Source organism: Rattus norvegicus, chromosome 18, assembly GCF_036323735.1.
Source record: "Rattus norvegicus strain BN/NHsdMcwi chromosome 18, GRCr8, whole genome shotgun sequence".
NCBI classification, from domain to species: domain Eukaryota; kingdom Metazoa; phylum Chordata; class Mammalia; order Rodentia; family Muridae; genus Rattus; species Rattus norvegicus.
Window position 1 is genome coordinate 59,045,606 of NC_086036.1, and position 16,259 is coordinate 59,061,864.

The 16,259-nt window shown below is 41.7% G+C and overlaps 1 protein-coding gene across 8 annotated transcripts in view; it reads right to left on the bottom strand.

Moving 5' to 3' along the window:
* Piezo2 (piezo-type mechanosensitive ion channel component 2) overlaps window positions 1-16,259 on the bottom strand; it is a 376,519-nt gene that overhangs the window by 306,872 nt on the left and 53,388 nt on the right. For 7 of the 8 annotated variants that reach the window (XR_005496481.2, XM_063277327.1, XM_039097388.2 and 4 more), the window contains exon 2: window positions 4,104-4,199. The exons of the other annotated variant lie outside the window; for it this stretch is intronic. Coding sequence is in view for 6 of the 7 variants with exons in the window: in XM_063277327.1 (XP_063133397.1) it covers window positions 4,104-4,199 (96 nt within the window). In the remaining variant the exon portion in view is untranslated. The remainder of the gene's footprint in view (window positions 1-4,103; window positions 4,200-16,259) is intronic. 8 annotated transcript variants of the gene reach the window in all.

Here is a 16,259-nt window from a genome sequence, read left to right on the forward strand (position 1 = left end):
AAATATATTATCAGATATCTAAGAGCCAAACATTAAGGAACCTAGAAAATCACTCAACACTTTGCTGTTGTTTGGAAAGAACTTATACATGTTTTCAGTGGAGATTAGCTATAGCCAGATGCTTGGATCTAGCTTTACTCTGACACTGAAACAAATAATACTGAGTATCAAAACTCTGTGTTTGATGATCACTTGTTGCGGTCGTCTTTCAAACCACATGTTTTAAACACTCATCTCCCATCTGAGCAAAATACGAACCGCGTTTACCAGCACACTGTCCTCAGACTACACAGTCTAAGAAACCCGTTGTGTACCTGGATGAGGGACCTAGCACGTCCCAAATTTGAAACACTGGGCCATGTGATGTTAATTACACACTTGTTAAAGAATTTAACAGAGACCTGTCTCAATCCTTAACCCAACGCACTCTGTTTATGAGCAGCAAGAAAAATCTCATTTCCTCTCCTCCGGTATCACATGCTTAAATAAAATGCCCATCGTTGTAATTGAACACATAAAACATTTTAGCAGACTTGATGTCTTCAATTACTCACGATTCTCTGATCCTAATGAAATTGAAAACAGCAGTCATGTGGCCTGTTGTACCCTGTGTTTCTGTCTCCAGAGGACCTGTGTGTGCAATAAACTATCCCATGATTTTGCTGTTACAGAGATCGTGGTGAGGGTAGCTATGTTCACAAATGCTTCCCGAGCACAAGACACTGGGGTAAATTCATTCATTCTTTAAACATTGTCCAGTTGTCTTCCACAAACCAGGCACAACGGTCAACATAGTAGTGTGTCCCCACCATCTTGATGTTCATGCACAGGAGAGCAAAAGCACACTGTATCAATCTAGGTGACCTCCAAGGCCTAAGGCTTGCTCAGTCTCCAGTGAAGCTCAGGGCAAGGTGGTTTATTTGAAACCTGCTGTTCTTTGCCTTGTGGATGATAGAAAAATAATGTTAGTGAAGCTCGAAGAGCTTGATATAGGGAAGAGGGCTTTGATGAGGAGCCCTTGCGAGCATACAGAACACACTAGATGGTAAGGAGCCATTGCTTGAGAAATCCAGGGTAGGGAGCAGGGTCAAAAGAAAGTGGCTTGTGAGTATAGAGGTAGAGAGCTGTACACCTGCTGTATTTGTCCATTCTGTGCAGGCATCAGCAAGGATCTGAACCCAGGTAATATACAAAGCACGCTATTTGACTCCGCATACTGTACAAGACAACAATCTGACAAAGTAGGAGACTTCTGGAGGAGATTCTCCTGGAAGAACAGTTGAGAACTCACATCCTTGAGGAACTACAAATATTCAGCCATGTTAAAAACAATGACAATGAAGACTATTTTCCCTAAGCCACCAGATACCATGAGCCCTTTCCTCCGACCACTGTACCTGAATGACACACCCCGTAGTAAGGATGACTAGCAATGCTGATTTACATACAGACAGGTTGTCTGGCATTCTGTGGTTCCAGGAGTTTCCAATGGTTCTGTTACTAAAGCACACATGCATGCACACACGCACACACACACACACACACACACACACACAAAACATACTGCCTGGCTGATATGTCTATGCTGTTTCAACATTCTGCCCAGGCTCTTGATTTTCTTATCGCTTTTAATGGATTTCTCGTATTTAATATCCTTTTATAAAATAACTATACTCATTCCTGATTTGGGTCAGATGCCAAGCTCAAGATAGGTAGATGCTTCTACCCTAACACCCACAATTGTCCATTCGGGATCAGTCTAAGAACTGCATCAAAGAATTTACAAGTGAATGCATAATACTGATGTTCCCCCACACACTGGGCTTCTCTGTAAGCACACTGGGAGGAAGCCCAATCACAAAAGCAAAGACGTCCATCCACACAAGTAGAAGACAGAGCAGAAAGCACAGGAGCAGTCCCCATATGTGAGGATCTTATGTCTAGTTTGGCATGTCTTATTGATACAGGATCCTGGCGAGGCATACTTGGTACCAATTCAAATTCACATGTGGACTTGGACATGGGTTTTCCAGGAGGTACAGTGCAGAACTTGATGAGAACCTTTGGCTCATGTACCTATCAGTTGACTCTTGAGATGTGGTTATGAACCCAGACTTTCATGGCTTGGTACATTTGAACCTGAGCCCTGTCCTGAGAAGCCAGGTTGTTCCTCTCTGACAGCCTGAGCCCATCAGCTCCGTGCAGGCCCTCACACCAACCATGAATGTCTAACCCACCCTGGCTTTCCACACAGTCTCTAGAAATGCATCGTGGTTTTTTTTTTTTTTGTTTGTTTGTTTGTTTGGTTTTTTTTTTTGAGTCCTGTAGGTCAGGGAAAAGAATCATGTACATTATAGAAGCAAACAAACAGATGAGGTTATGTTAACATCAGTCATGTTTCCTGGTGCTAAAACGCAGGAAAAAGGAGAATGAAACACCAGGATGCTACTTCTGAATGCGGATGTAGGGATTTCCTAGTAAGCCTGCTCTGCCCTTCTCTTCCAATGGGTCCAGAATCAGCAGGCACCTGTGGTCTTCTTTGGCCACTGACCTTGTTACTCTTCATTCACAGGGTGTTTCTGCACATGTGCAGGATTTTGTTGGTTTTTGATTCTATGTTGTATATGCCAAATTCTGATAGTGTCAGGGCCCAGTGTACTGGGTTTAGCCCAGTGGACGCCTCTAAAACTGTTAGAGATCCTGGGTTATTGACTGGGGGAGGGGGATAAAAAAGAAAATCTAAGAGCTGTCACACAAGAGCGAAGACAATTTTATTTACTTGATCTCCACATAGAACAGGAGCCTCTACTGATGTAAGAGCAACAGACAATTCAAGGGGACATATAAAAGCACCCACTGTAAAAGCACTGTGCTCTGAATGCTCGCAAAACCTTTCTTTGCAGCATTCATTTCAAACCCTGGAACAGGAGTGACCTGTATATAACAATCTCATTTCTGAGGTCAGAAATCCTACATTGAACTCTCTGGAGTGAGGTTGTGGTGAATGGAGTCCCATGAACACTGAATTTGTTGTTTAATAAGGATCTGCATAAACTTCTGTTTCTACAGCTTTTTCGTAACTTGGTCTATTGAGCACGTAATCCAGAGCTAGAATGGAATGTTCTGGGCCAGGGAAATAGGCATAACATCTGAAGCTCTAACATCTAGAATAAATGGGCAAAGCAGTATCCAAATCCCATAATCAGGAAGGAGGAGAAAGATGACGTTCGTACACTGTCTTTGCTGTTTCTCCAAAAGAGCCCATCACTAAAAGGCAGTTACCACCAATGGCCTTTCTCACGCCACTGAAGGTCAGGACAAGCTGACTTTTCCTTTTCCTGTCATGGAAACACACAGCTATGTCACTCACCTACAGTGTTTGGCACAGTCCTTTTTCCTAGTAATGGCAACATGTTACAAAAACAGTTTATTTCACTAGGTTCATTTTCGTATTTGTAGAAGAATTTCTATTAAGTTCGATCACAGCCCAGACGGTGCTACCTAATTAGATCCTCAGGAAGCAGTCACTGTTCTTTTCCCTGCCTCACGGAACAATAAACAAGTATTTAAAGCTTCAGGGGAACCTGGTTTAGATACTAAAGGTACTGCTTTCTGCTCTCATTGTATTCCTAAGGAATATATTTTTAAAAAGCAAAACAAACAAACAAAAAACTCAACTATTGGACCAACAAGGAATGGCAGAAAACCAGGCTTCCTACCCAGTTCTCTCAACACAAGGCTCCAGTGGGCCCCATGTTGCTTCGTTCTTTTCAATGACTCTAAATGCATATGCTAGCTTTGCCATACTACAAGCCTTACTTTAACTGACAATACTCTGAGTTAGTTTTCATTAACCACAGAATTCCAGATTTTCTGTCTGGTCTATTTAGGACCTGTTGTGGGGAGAATGGCTGTGTACGGAACAATGATGTGTGTAACCCGAACAAATCTCATTCTGTTCTACTTGATAGTGGTTCCATCACTGTATACCCACTCCTGCTGCCCAGATAATGTCCTTCTCCCTGAATAAAGACAAACCCCAGGAGTTGAAAAAAGCACATCCAAGCTTTATAACTCTGTCACGGACCAATAAAGGGCCTTACCTTGCATCGTCGCTTTGGTTGGTTCTGAGAACAGAGGAATGAGCAAGAGGTAGATAAGGTAGACAAAGGAGAGCCCATTGTACCGGAATGCACATGCTGTGATTGGGAAGAGAGAAGAAAGGAACATGGCATTAATGGCAGCAGGTGACACAACACGCCGGGACTATCATATCAAAGCTCACAGGGCTTATCTCTCTGAATCAGTAGTTCTCAACCTTCCTAACACTGTGACCCTTTAATACAGTTCCTCATGTTACAGTGACCCCAACCATAAAATTATTATCATTGCTACTTCATAACTTAAATTTGCTATTATTATGAATTATAATGTAAATATCTGATATTTCTGATAGTCTTAGGTGACCCTGTGAAAGCATCATTCTACTACCAAATGGGTTGCAACCCACAGGTTGCGAACCACTGCTCTAAAAAAATAAGTCAATCTCAAAGCAATAAACTGTATTCTGTGTTCCCCATTGTAAATGGTGTGAAACACTTCACAAAAACAAAAATAAAAAAACAAAAAACAGATCTTTGTTTTTAAAATCTAAGAATGAACTTAAAGTTAACAGAGCAACTCTATTAAAAGGTAACTTGTTAATAAGTACATAATTTGAAAATGTGTAAAAGCAGAAAATGTGGGTAGGAATGTAAAAAACTGGTATCAGTTCAGGACCCCCCAGGGCCGAGTTCTCAGCACAAAGGTATTTATGTGCCCCAGAGGGACAAAAAGCATGGAATAAGAGACAAAGGCAGGAGACAGAGGACAAGAGAAAATGGGGAAAGGAACAAGGGAGAGGGGCCAAGAGTATTTGTCCCCAAGTTGGACAAAGATAGAGGGTAGCCAAGTGCATGGGGAGGGAGACAGTCAGGTTAACTATGGATGGTCACCTCTTCCTCCTCCCCTCGAAATCCAATCCTTCAGTCTCATGTTCAACTCTGTGGCAGACCACCTGCTTGGCCTCCCTTCTCCCTCAGCCCATATCTCCAGTGGATCACACAGATCTTCCCCCTATCCTCCCTTCCCTGACTGAGCACTTGTCTCAACCCCCAATCCCAGCAGGCATTCCTGGGAACCCACACACTGCTGTAGTCATGGAAGCAGGTAGGCTAGCTTAAAATCTTCTTTCTACCTCAGCTCTCCCAAATCCAATCCCCCAGTCTCATTCCTGTCCCTGTAAGAAACTATCAGCTGTGGATCCCCTTACCCTCTACCCTACGCCCAGGGAACTAAGCAAATATTGGTGAACATCCTGCTTCCCTCCCTCCTGTGGGTCTCCTCAAGACCCCACTGTCAGCCTGTCCTCATTCATAAGTGTCAGCTCCCAATACTTAGGCAAATATTTTACCCAGAACCCCCCAGTGGCCACCCCTAGAAGGATCTGAGAATTCCCTACCAGCATCACATAACCATGACACCCTCCTAGAAACTAGACAGGATGAGAGAAAACAAGAAACAAAATACCCACCCAACAAAGACAAGACCAGATATCAACACCTAGACTTACTGTCACTGGCCTAGGTGCCAGTGTAAAACCACAATCAATAACAGCCAGTACACTGTGTTTCCACTAGAGTTCAGCAACCCTACCATAGTAGGGCCTGAGAATTGCAACATAGCAAAGACAAAGACCTTGAAATAGCCTTTATGAATACGTTAGGGATCCTTAAAGAGGAAATTAATAAATCTATAAAAACATAAACAATGGAAGGCAGTGAATAAAATACTTCCAGTCCTGACATGAAAGTGAAAATGCTGATTAATAAAAAAAAAAAACTGAGGAAAATCTGGAAATGAAAAACTTAGGAACTTGAACAAGAATCTAGTAGGTAAGCTTCACTGCTATCATAAAAGAGATAGAAGAAAGAAGCTCTGACATTGAAGACATGACATCGCAGTCAACGAAAGTGTTAAATAAAAAAAATCCTAGAACCAAACATCCAGGAAACCTGGGACTATTGTGAAATAATATATATAAAGAGGAGAAGAAATCCAGGTCAAAGTCATAAAAAATATTTTCAGCAAAAACATTGAGGAAAATTCCCCTAACCTAGGAATGGACCAGAAAAGTCCCCTCAACACATAATAATCAAAACACTAAATAAACAGAACAAAGAAAAATATTAAAAACTGCAAAGGGTAAAAAGGCCAAGTAACATATAAAAGCAGACCTATTAGAATAATACTTGTTCTCTCAATGTTGACTCTGGAAGCCAGAAGGGTCTTGAAAGTTGTGAAACATACTCTAGAAAACATCACAGATACAAGCCTATTATACCCAACAAAACTGGCAATCATTACAGATGGAGACAATAATACAGTTCATAAAAAACCGAATTTAAGCACTAAAGGGAAGACTGCAACATAAAAAGTTTAACCGCATACAAGAAAACACAAGCAATAAGTAATCCCAGGCCAGTAGATCAAAAGAGGGGAACACTACACACACACACACACACCACACCACACACACCACACACACACACACTACACACACACACCACACACACACACACACACACACACCACACACACACACATCACACACACACACACACTACACACACACCACACACACACCACACACACACACACACACCACACACACCACACACACACACGCACACCACACCACACACACCACACACACACACACACCACACACACACCACACACACCACACACACACACCACACACACACCACACACACACACACACCACACACACACACCACACACACACACACCACACACACACACACCACACACACACCACACACACACACACACACACCACACACACACACACGCACGCACACCACACCACACACACCACACACACACACCACACACACACCACACACACACACACACACACACACACACACACACACACACCCTACAACAAAATAACAGGAATCAACAAGCATTGCTAATTGATAACACCCACTATAGTCTCAACTCCCCTAATAAAAAGACAAAGGCAGGAAGAATGTTATCGATCTGATGCGTGCAATTACACGCCTTGACATCAAGGATAGACATTGCCTAAGGGTAAAAGGATATAAAATGATATTTCAAGCAAATGGACCTAAGAAGTAAACTGGTGTAATCATTTTAATATCTGACAAATTAGACCAAACCAAAAGTAATCAAAGGAGATAGGGAAGGCTACTATATTCTCATCAGAGGAAAAATCTACCAAATTGCAAAAATCCTACAATTTTTAACATCTAGGCAACAAACACAAGGGAACCCAAGTTCATAAAAAAACACAAATACAACTTAAGTCACATACTGACCTTTACACATGGACAGTGGGGGAATCCAATACTCCACTCTCACCAACAGACAGGTCATTCAGACAAAAACTAAAGAGAGAAGTGTTGGTCATAAACCAAATGGCCCAAACCACGTGACGACCCACCAAAGAAAGAGAATTACAGACCAATTTCCCTTATGAACATAAATGCAAAAAAAATAGTCAACAAAATACTTGTGAACTGAATCTAAAAACACATCACAAAGATCATTCACTGTGATCAAGACACGCAGAGATGGCTCAGCTTATGTAAATGGAGAAATGCAATCTGTCATATAAACATGCTGGAAGACAAAGAACACATAATCAATTCATTAGAAGCCCTTGACAAAATCCCAAATCCCTTCATAATAAAAGTCCGGGAGAGATTGGGCACACAAGGGGCATACCTCAACACAGCAATGCACATAGCCAACATTAATTTAAATGGAGAGAAACTCAATGCAATTCCACTAAAATCAGAAATAAGACAAGGTTGTTCACTCTCTCCATACCTATCCAATATAGTACTTGAAGAGCAAGAAGAAAACTGAAGGATATCAGGGGATATAAATCAGAAGGGAAGAAGTCAAAGCATGCTTATTTGTTAATGATAAGATAGTATAAGTAAGTTATTCTAAAAATTCCACTGAAAAATTCCTACAGCTGATAAACACTTTCAGAAAAGGGCCTGGATGCAAAATCAACAGAGAAAAATAGCTAGCTTTCATGTAGACAAATGAAAAGTGGGATACAGAAAATAATAAATCAGAAAAACAACACCCTTCACAGTACCCTCAAAAATATAAAATATCTTGAGGTAACTCTAACCAACAAGTGAAACACTTAGATGATAAAAATGTTAAGAAATTGAAGAAAATATAAGTAGATGGAAAGATGCCCCATGCTCATGGATCAGTAGGATTAATGTAGTCAAAATGGCCATCCTGCCAAAAGCAATCTACAAAATCTATGCAATCCCCATCAAAATGCCAACAAAATTCCTCACAGATCTCAAAAGGATAGTTTTCAGCTTTATAACAGAACATACATACACAAACACACACAGACACACACACATACAAACACACACAGACACACACACAGCACACCACACACACACACACACACACAGAGACACACAGACACACACACGATAGCTAAAAAAAGAAAATCCTGAATAATAAAAGAACTGATGGTAGTGTTACCATCTCCAACCTCAAATTGTACTACAGAGCTGTGTTATAAAAATGGCAAAGGCCTGTCACAAAAACAGACATGTGAGTCAATGGAGTCTAATTGAAGAGCTAGACATAAATCCACACACCTACAGACACCTGATAATTGATAGAGAAGTCTGGAAAATAGATAGCATTTCCAACCAATGGTGCTGGTCAACCTCAATGGCTGCGTGCAAAAGAATGCAAACAGATCCATACTTATTCTTCCGCACAAAACTCAATTCCAAATAGATCAAAGACCTCAACATAAAACCAAATACATGAACCTGATAGAAAAGAGAGTGGGGAATAGCACATGAAAACATTTTCTGAGCAGAACACCCACCATTAACATTAAGATAATCAATTAATAAATAGGACCTCATGAAACTGAGGTGTCTGAATGGACAATGACATCATCACTTAGAAAAAATGGTAGCCTACAGAATGGGAAAATACTTTTATCAACTCACATCTGACTGACGGTGAATATCAATATATATACCTAGAAGCTAGATATCAAGAAAAGCAAATAGCCCAATTTTAAAATGGGGTACATATCAAAACAATGAACTCTCAATAGAGATAACTCAAATGACTGAGAAACACTTAAAGAAATGTTTAACATCCTTAGTCATCAAGGAAATGCAAATCAAACTACTCTGAGAATGTGTCTTACAACCCATCAGAATAGCTAAGACCAATAAAACAAGTGACAGCACATGCTAGCAAGAATATAGAGTAAGGTGGACGTTATCCATTGTTGGTGGGAGTGCAAACTTGTACAGTCACTACATAAATAGGTGTGGCAGTTCCTCGGAAAGATGGGAATTGCTTTACCTCAAGATCCAGCTAAACCACTCCTGGGCACACACCCAAAAATGTCACTTCATTCTAACACAGAGACCCTTGCTCAACCATGTTCATCAAGGCTCTATTCATTACAGCCAAAAATTTGAAGCAACGTAGATGTCCCTCAACAGAGGAGTGGATTAAAAAAAAATGTAGTACATTTACACAATAGGATATTAGTCAGATGTTAAAAAAAATGAAACCGTGCAATTTAAAGGTAAATGGATGGTACTATAAAAGAATCTTACTTAACCCAGACCCAGAAAGACAATTATGCTAACTGCCTTGCTCATTCATAGTCAGAGAAGTCTCCTCCTACAGCAATTGGGACAAACACAGAGACCCACATCCAGACAATAGGCAGAGAGTAGAAGGTCTTGGAACACTCAGCCCGAAAGGTGATGTCTCCATCAGCCCCCACCTCCCAGCCCAGGGCCCAGGGGATGCTGCAAAAGAGAGAGCAGTAGGAGTGTAACAGCCAGAGTGGATGGAGGACACTAAAGGGACAAGGCCCTTGAAGTCGATCTGTCTAACACACATAGGAACTCACAGAGACTAAGGCAGCATAGACAGCATGCACGCAACCTACACAGGTCTGCACCAGGTGGTGTTCAGGGCTGAAAGAAGTAGACATGTGACCCTACACCTAACCCAGACACTATCCCTTGCAAAGTGATAATCACTTGCAAAGGAAAATTTTGTTTTCTCTGAGGGAATCTCACTGGGAAAACGAACTGTTCTTAACACAAGCCTAGCAGTGGATGGCCAACAGAAAACAAATTCAATGAATCTAATGGTGTCTTGGGAGGTTACTTGTCTCATAACGTCATTTCAGGGCTGCTTTACTATTATTGTTGTTGTTATTGAATTTAATATTTTATTTTATTTCTTTTTACATTGTAGATCCTTTGTGTATGTGTTTTGGCTTCCAGTTTAATTTTTTTTTAAATCAGATTCCTGAATGTGAAAATGAGAGGGCTTCTGGATCTATACCTGTTTCTTGGGCTCTTTTTCTTCTTTGTTTGTTTGCTTGTTTTGACCTATTGCATACTGGTTTTGTTTTATCTTATCTTATTGTTATCCCTTAGAAGCCTTTTTGTTTTCTAGTGAGCGGCAGAAAGAGGGGGTGGAACCAGATGCTAGAGGTCGTAGGGAGGAATTGGGAAGAGTAGAGGGAAGGGAAACAGTAATCAGGATATATTATAGAAAAAAGAACATCTATTTTCAATAAAAGGGGAAAAGGAAGAAACATCTATGTGCTGTCTACAAGAGTCTTTGTTCATATTTAAGAACAGACAGGTCTGGGGCGGAAAAAACAGGCAAAGATATGCAAATGGAAATCAAAGCAGAACTGGAGTATGATACCTTCATCACATAAAACAGACATGTATATCTGTAAGACGGGGCAAGAAAGGTCATTATATTGTCACCATGAAGAGACTATCATGAAGAGACTATAAGAGTTGTAAGTATGTATGTGTCCAGTATAGGGGCACCTAAATACATAAATACTGGCAGGCATTAAGAAGATTTTAATACAGTAACAGTATGGGTCTGGTACCCCAGTTTCATCTAGGACAAATCATTTCAACAAAGAAATCAATAATGAAATATTTGATGTAAACTGACTGAAGATTAAACAAACCTGCTGTCCATGGACAGAGTATTCCACCAAGCACACCATGTATGTTCTTTTCAAGCACAAAGAAAGGGGTGTCCAGGAAAGGTCACAATTATGCCACAGAGCCAGGTTTATAAACTTGAAGAAGACGGAACTCTTAAAATGTACCATTACAGACTGCAGTTACGTCTGCCAAAGTCAGTAATAGAAATTTTGGGAAAATTAATGGATACATTAAAATTTCAAACAAGAACAACAAAATCTGGGCATCAGAACAAAGAATGGATGAAGGGAGAAGGTAAAGGGGAGATGTAGCTATGTTGAGACAAAACGGACAGAATTTATACTAAAGCTGACAGGATGCAGCAGAAGCCATTCTAAGAAAAAAAAAAAACCCACATACAAAGAAGATCTCAAATGAATGCTGTATACCTAAAGAAACTGAACAAGACCAAAAAATCAAGCCCAAAGTTAGTTGAAGATAGGAAAAGGATCAGAACAGCAATGAAATAGACTAGAAAAGCAGTAGAATATTGAATATCAGAGTTGTTTTTTCTACAAAGATGGCTGAAATAGATAAACTCTTAAAAAATCAGAGAAAGGATTCAAAAATAATATCAGAAATGAAAGTGGACACGGCATCATTTATAGTGGAGAAATATTTAAGAATGTGACAGGCTTCTGAGAACAGTGTTTCCAAACTTGTGCCAACATGTAGGGGAGGTGGAAAGTTCACACACACACACACACACACACACACACACACACACACACACGAGAGAGAGAGAGAGAGAGAGAGAGAGAGAGAGACTGTTCTACTTCCCTTTTTGTTTCTGTGAGAAAACACTCTGAGGAGGGAAGGGTTCCTTTCACCTTTCTCTTCCAGGTTACATCCCATTAAAGGGGGAAGTCAGGGCAGGACTCATGACAGGAAGCAGCAGAAGGTGTGATCGAGTTGCCTATCTATACCACACAACTTCTGACCAGGGGACTCACTCACAGCCAGGAAAGTACAGTACACACCATGGGTGATGGAAAAAATCAGACATCTACATGTAGATAAAAGTGGACCTTAATCTTGAAGCTCAGTTGTCTGCCTGTGTTTACCTTTAGCTTTGCGTGGTTTTCTTTCCTGACATCAACTATGATGTGAAGACATAATATGGAAAAATCTCAGAAGCAATTTATAAGTTTTATATCTTGTGCCGTTCTCAATGAGATGGTAAAAATCTCACAACATCCAGCACGACCCCAAGAAAGATATGAATCAGTATGCCCTACCCCACAGTCACATACTGGCATTCTCGGCTATCGAACTGCACAGTATCAGGGTAATTACCTATGAGAATCTGGTGCTCTCCCCAGTTGCAGGTACTCACTGGGATGGGGGTTGAAACACAGCCCCTGGGGATAATGGAGGAACTACTGTGTAAACACCAACTTAATGTGGAGTAAGGAATTATGAAGAAGGCCTGAAACTGTTATCTACCAGAAGAAAACAGAGTTCATGCTCCCGGGCATTGGGCTGCATTAGTGTCTTAGATAAGACCCTCCCACCCTCTCCCTCATGCAAAGTACAGGCAACAAAGGAAAATTAAGGCTAAGGATCCAAACAGACATTCCTTCTAAGAAAATATGCCATGGCCAATAGGTACAAAAAAACAAAACAAACAAAAGGCCAACATTATAAGTCATTACGGAAAGGAAAGCGGTAAGAGCATTTCATACTTGTTAGAATGTCGGTTACCATAAAGGTGTAAAGAGATTTGAGCTGTGATGGCTCACGCCTGTCATCCCAGCACTCTGGAGGTGGGGGTAGGAGCGTTAGGGATTTAGGGTAGCCTAGCCTATATAATGAGTTTGAAGCCACCCTGGGCTACATGAGACCTTATCTTAACCCTGACTCCTCCCACCCCCGAAAAACAATACTGGAATATACAGAAATGGTGGGAATCTAAACCAGTACAGCCCTGTGGAATTTAATATGGAGGCATCACAAAAAAAAAAAATTACAACTATCGTACAGAAATTCCAACGGTGGATATGTAGCAAAAGCAAATGGCACCAGTGTGTCAGAGACATCTTCACCCCCACGCTCACTGAGAACTATTCACGATGGTGAAAATGCGGGTTCAAACGATGATGTGCACACCAATGAATAAACATAAAACGTGGGGTGGAATTCGATTTAGCTTTTAAAATGAGGAAAATTCTATTTTCTTGCAACAACATGGATGGGAGGGTGGAGATTAAGTGAACTCACTCATTAGTAGAGACCAATGTAAAACTGAAATAATAAAAGTAGGAAGTTTTCTGGGGTGCTGAAGACAGGGAGGTGTGGACATGCTGTTCAGAGCACACAAAACTGTGTCGGACCGAAGGAATGAATTAAGAGACGCCTTAGGGCCCTGAGCCTTGAATAACACACCAAGAGAGTAGAAATGCTCTCATCACAAAGCCTGTGAGGTAATACATATGGAGGTGATCCTTCACATACATCCTTTTCCCCCTGAATCCCCTGTAATATATACATTAGGGTTTGGGGTTTTTTCCAAGCTAAGGGTAAAGTCTGGAGCATGAGAGGCAATCACTTGATCACTGGGGACACTGGGGAACCATAGAATATGTCCCCAGCCGACGTATACTAAAACATCATACTTTCCATATACAACTTATACCTTTCAATTGAAAATAAAGCTATCTTAAGTTAAAGCACAGGCAGGAGCCTGAAGCTGATAAACTTGAATGAAAACAGTTCACCGAGAAGTCCCAAATGTGGGCAGCTTCCAATCCCTATGGACTAATAGAGGGTGACAGGGTTGGTGGGGTTATGAAACAGTCAGGGAAGAGTCAGTGGAAGAGAAAGAAAATGAAAGACGTTTAAGAAAAGCTGTGTGTGATGCGCTGTGTATGATGTATGTGCTTGTCAGTGGGCATGAGGACATAAGTGTGGGCATATGGAAGCTGGAAGTCTAGGTCAGGTATCCTTCCCTGGTTAACACTCCACCTTTATTTTTGAGACAGGGTCTCTCCCTGAACCTGAACCTCGCCACTTCTATCAGATTAGATGGCCAATGGGAACGAGCTTCCGGGATCCCATTGTCTTTATAAGGTGCACTGTGAAAAATGGCTTTCGGATGTGGGTGCTGGGAATCTGAACTTGTCTTCAAGCCAATCCCTGAGACACTTCACCAACCGGCCCGTCCCCCCAGCCCTCTAAATGTTTTCTTGTTCAGTGCACACTATACAACCACGTTAGTGCAGTCCATACATTTTGGGGTCATGATAAAAAGGAGAGTCACCTCTATAACTCAGCTTCAATAACCCTTCACAGCGCACGTGCCTGTCTGTCTTTCAGAAGCTTGCAGCATCTCACTCATCGCATCAAACCCTGATCCATGCCCTCCCTACAGAACAGTTTTCTGTCATAGAGCCTACTATTCTTTCTCCCATGGGACTACATAGGCAGAGTGGACAGTGGGGTTTGTGGTCATCACAAAGTACTGGCCTTGGCCCCACAGTATGTTCATATACTGCACAACTTTCTCTCACTTAAGTGTCAAGGCCCACAGCCTTAGACCCGCACCTTCTGATCTCCTTACAGACTCTTCTCAGAACACGACAGCCAACCTGCTGTGTGTGCTTTGCTGTGCAGTTTAGAGCACTCATAATTGAAGTGTGTGTGCTGGCAAAGCTTCCCATCATGAATTCTGGAGATGAAAATAAAAAGTCTATCTGTGGCTTCCCAATTCTGATACTGCTTTTAGGGTTTCTACTGCTGCGGTGAAGCACCATGACCAAAAGGCAAGTTGACAAGAAAGGGTTCATTTGCCTTGCATTTCCAGATCATAGTTCATCACTGAAGGAAGGCAGGACAGGAACTCGAAGAGGGTAGGAACCCGGAGGCAGGAGCTGATGCAGAGGCCATGGAGGGGTGCTGCTTACTTGCTTGCTCCTCATGGCTTGCTCGGACTGCTTTCTTATAAAACCCAGGACCACCAGCCCAAGGGTGGCACCATTCACAATGGGCTAAGGCCTCCTACATCAATCACCAACTAAGAAAATGCCCCATAGGCTTGCATACAGGCTGATCTTATGGAGGAATTCTTCTTCTTTCTCCATCTTTATTAAATTGGGTATTTCTTATTTACATTTCAATTGTTATTACTTTTCCTGGTTTCCAGGCCAACATCCCCCTATTCCCTCCCCCTCCCCTTCTATATGGGTGTTCTTAATTGAGGTTCCCTCCTCTCTGATGGCTTCAACTTGTGTCAAATTAACATAAAACTCGATGGCACCATTACCATTCTTTGCAGTACAGTCCAAAGAGCTTAAGAAGAAAACTTGGATGGCCCAGTTATGTGAAGAAATGAACCTTTAATGCTGATCCTGCAAGCCCTACCTTCGGGTACACATGCCTATTTTATGTGGTGTCTCATCTCTTCCTTCCTCCCGAGTGCAGGCCTGTCTGGTGATGCTCCTAATGAGTACAGTAAAAATCCTGGAATTCCTTGTGGAGACGCCAAATGACTCAGTTAAGCTGTGACTTTGGCATCTCCTTGGCGGCTCCTCTCCCATGTACTCAGAAAGAAGCCAACTGCCCTATGGTGAGTTGCTGAGAGGGAGGCTCATAAGGAGGCAGTGCTCCCAACAATAGTTGGCCTCACCTACCTATATGCCAACCGTAGTTTGGAAGCATCATCTGCCCTGGCTGCAGACACTGAGACAGATGAACCAGGGCAGATACTCTGAATCCTGGATCCAAGAAAGGTAAAGCTGGGTTGGTTGTTTTAAGCATTCCCTGTTGGGTTAATTTCCACGCAGTAATATCTAACTGCCACCTAAACTCAAAGGGTAAAACAAACAGACAGAACTCTGTATTTGTTTCCTTTTGTGTCTGAAGCAATCGCATTGGAATATGACAGTGGCCAAGCGGTTGGATGTGCCTCCTTTATTCTGCATGTGTGATGTGGCAGCTTAGGAGGGATCCAAGCATGAGAAAGGCATAAAGTGATGTATCTAAGTGAGTTATCTCCATCTAGGGCAAAATATGCCTTTGAATGTGGCAATACGGCACTTTCAAGTTAGGAAAGCCTTAGAAGGTAAAAGCCAGCTCCTTTATCAAGGGTGTGTGATGTGCCTGTCCTGGGGACCTAGAGAC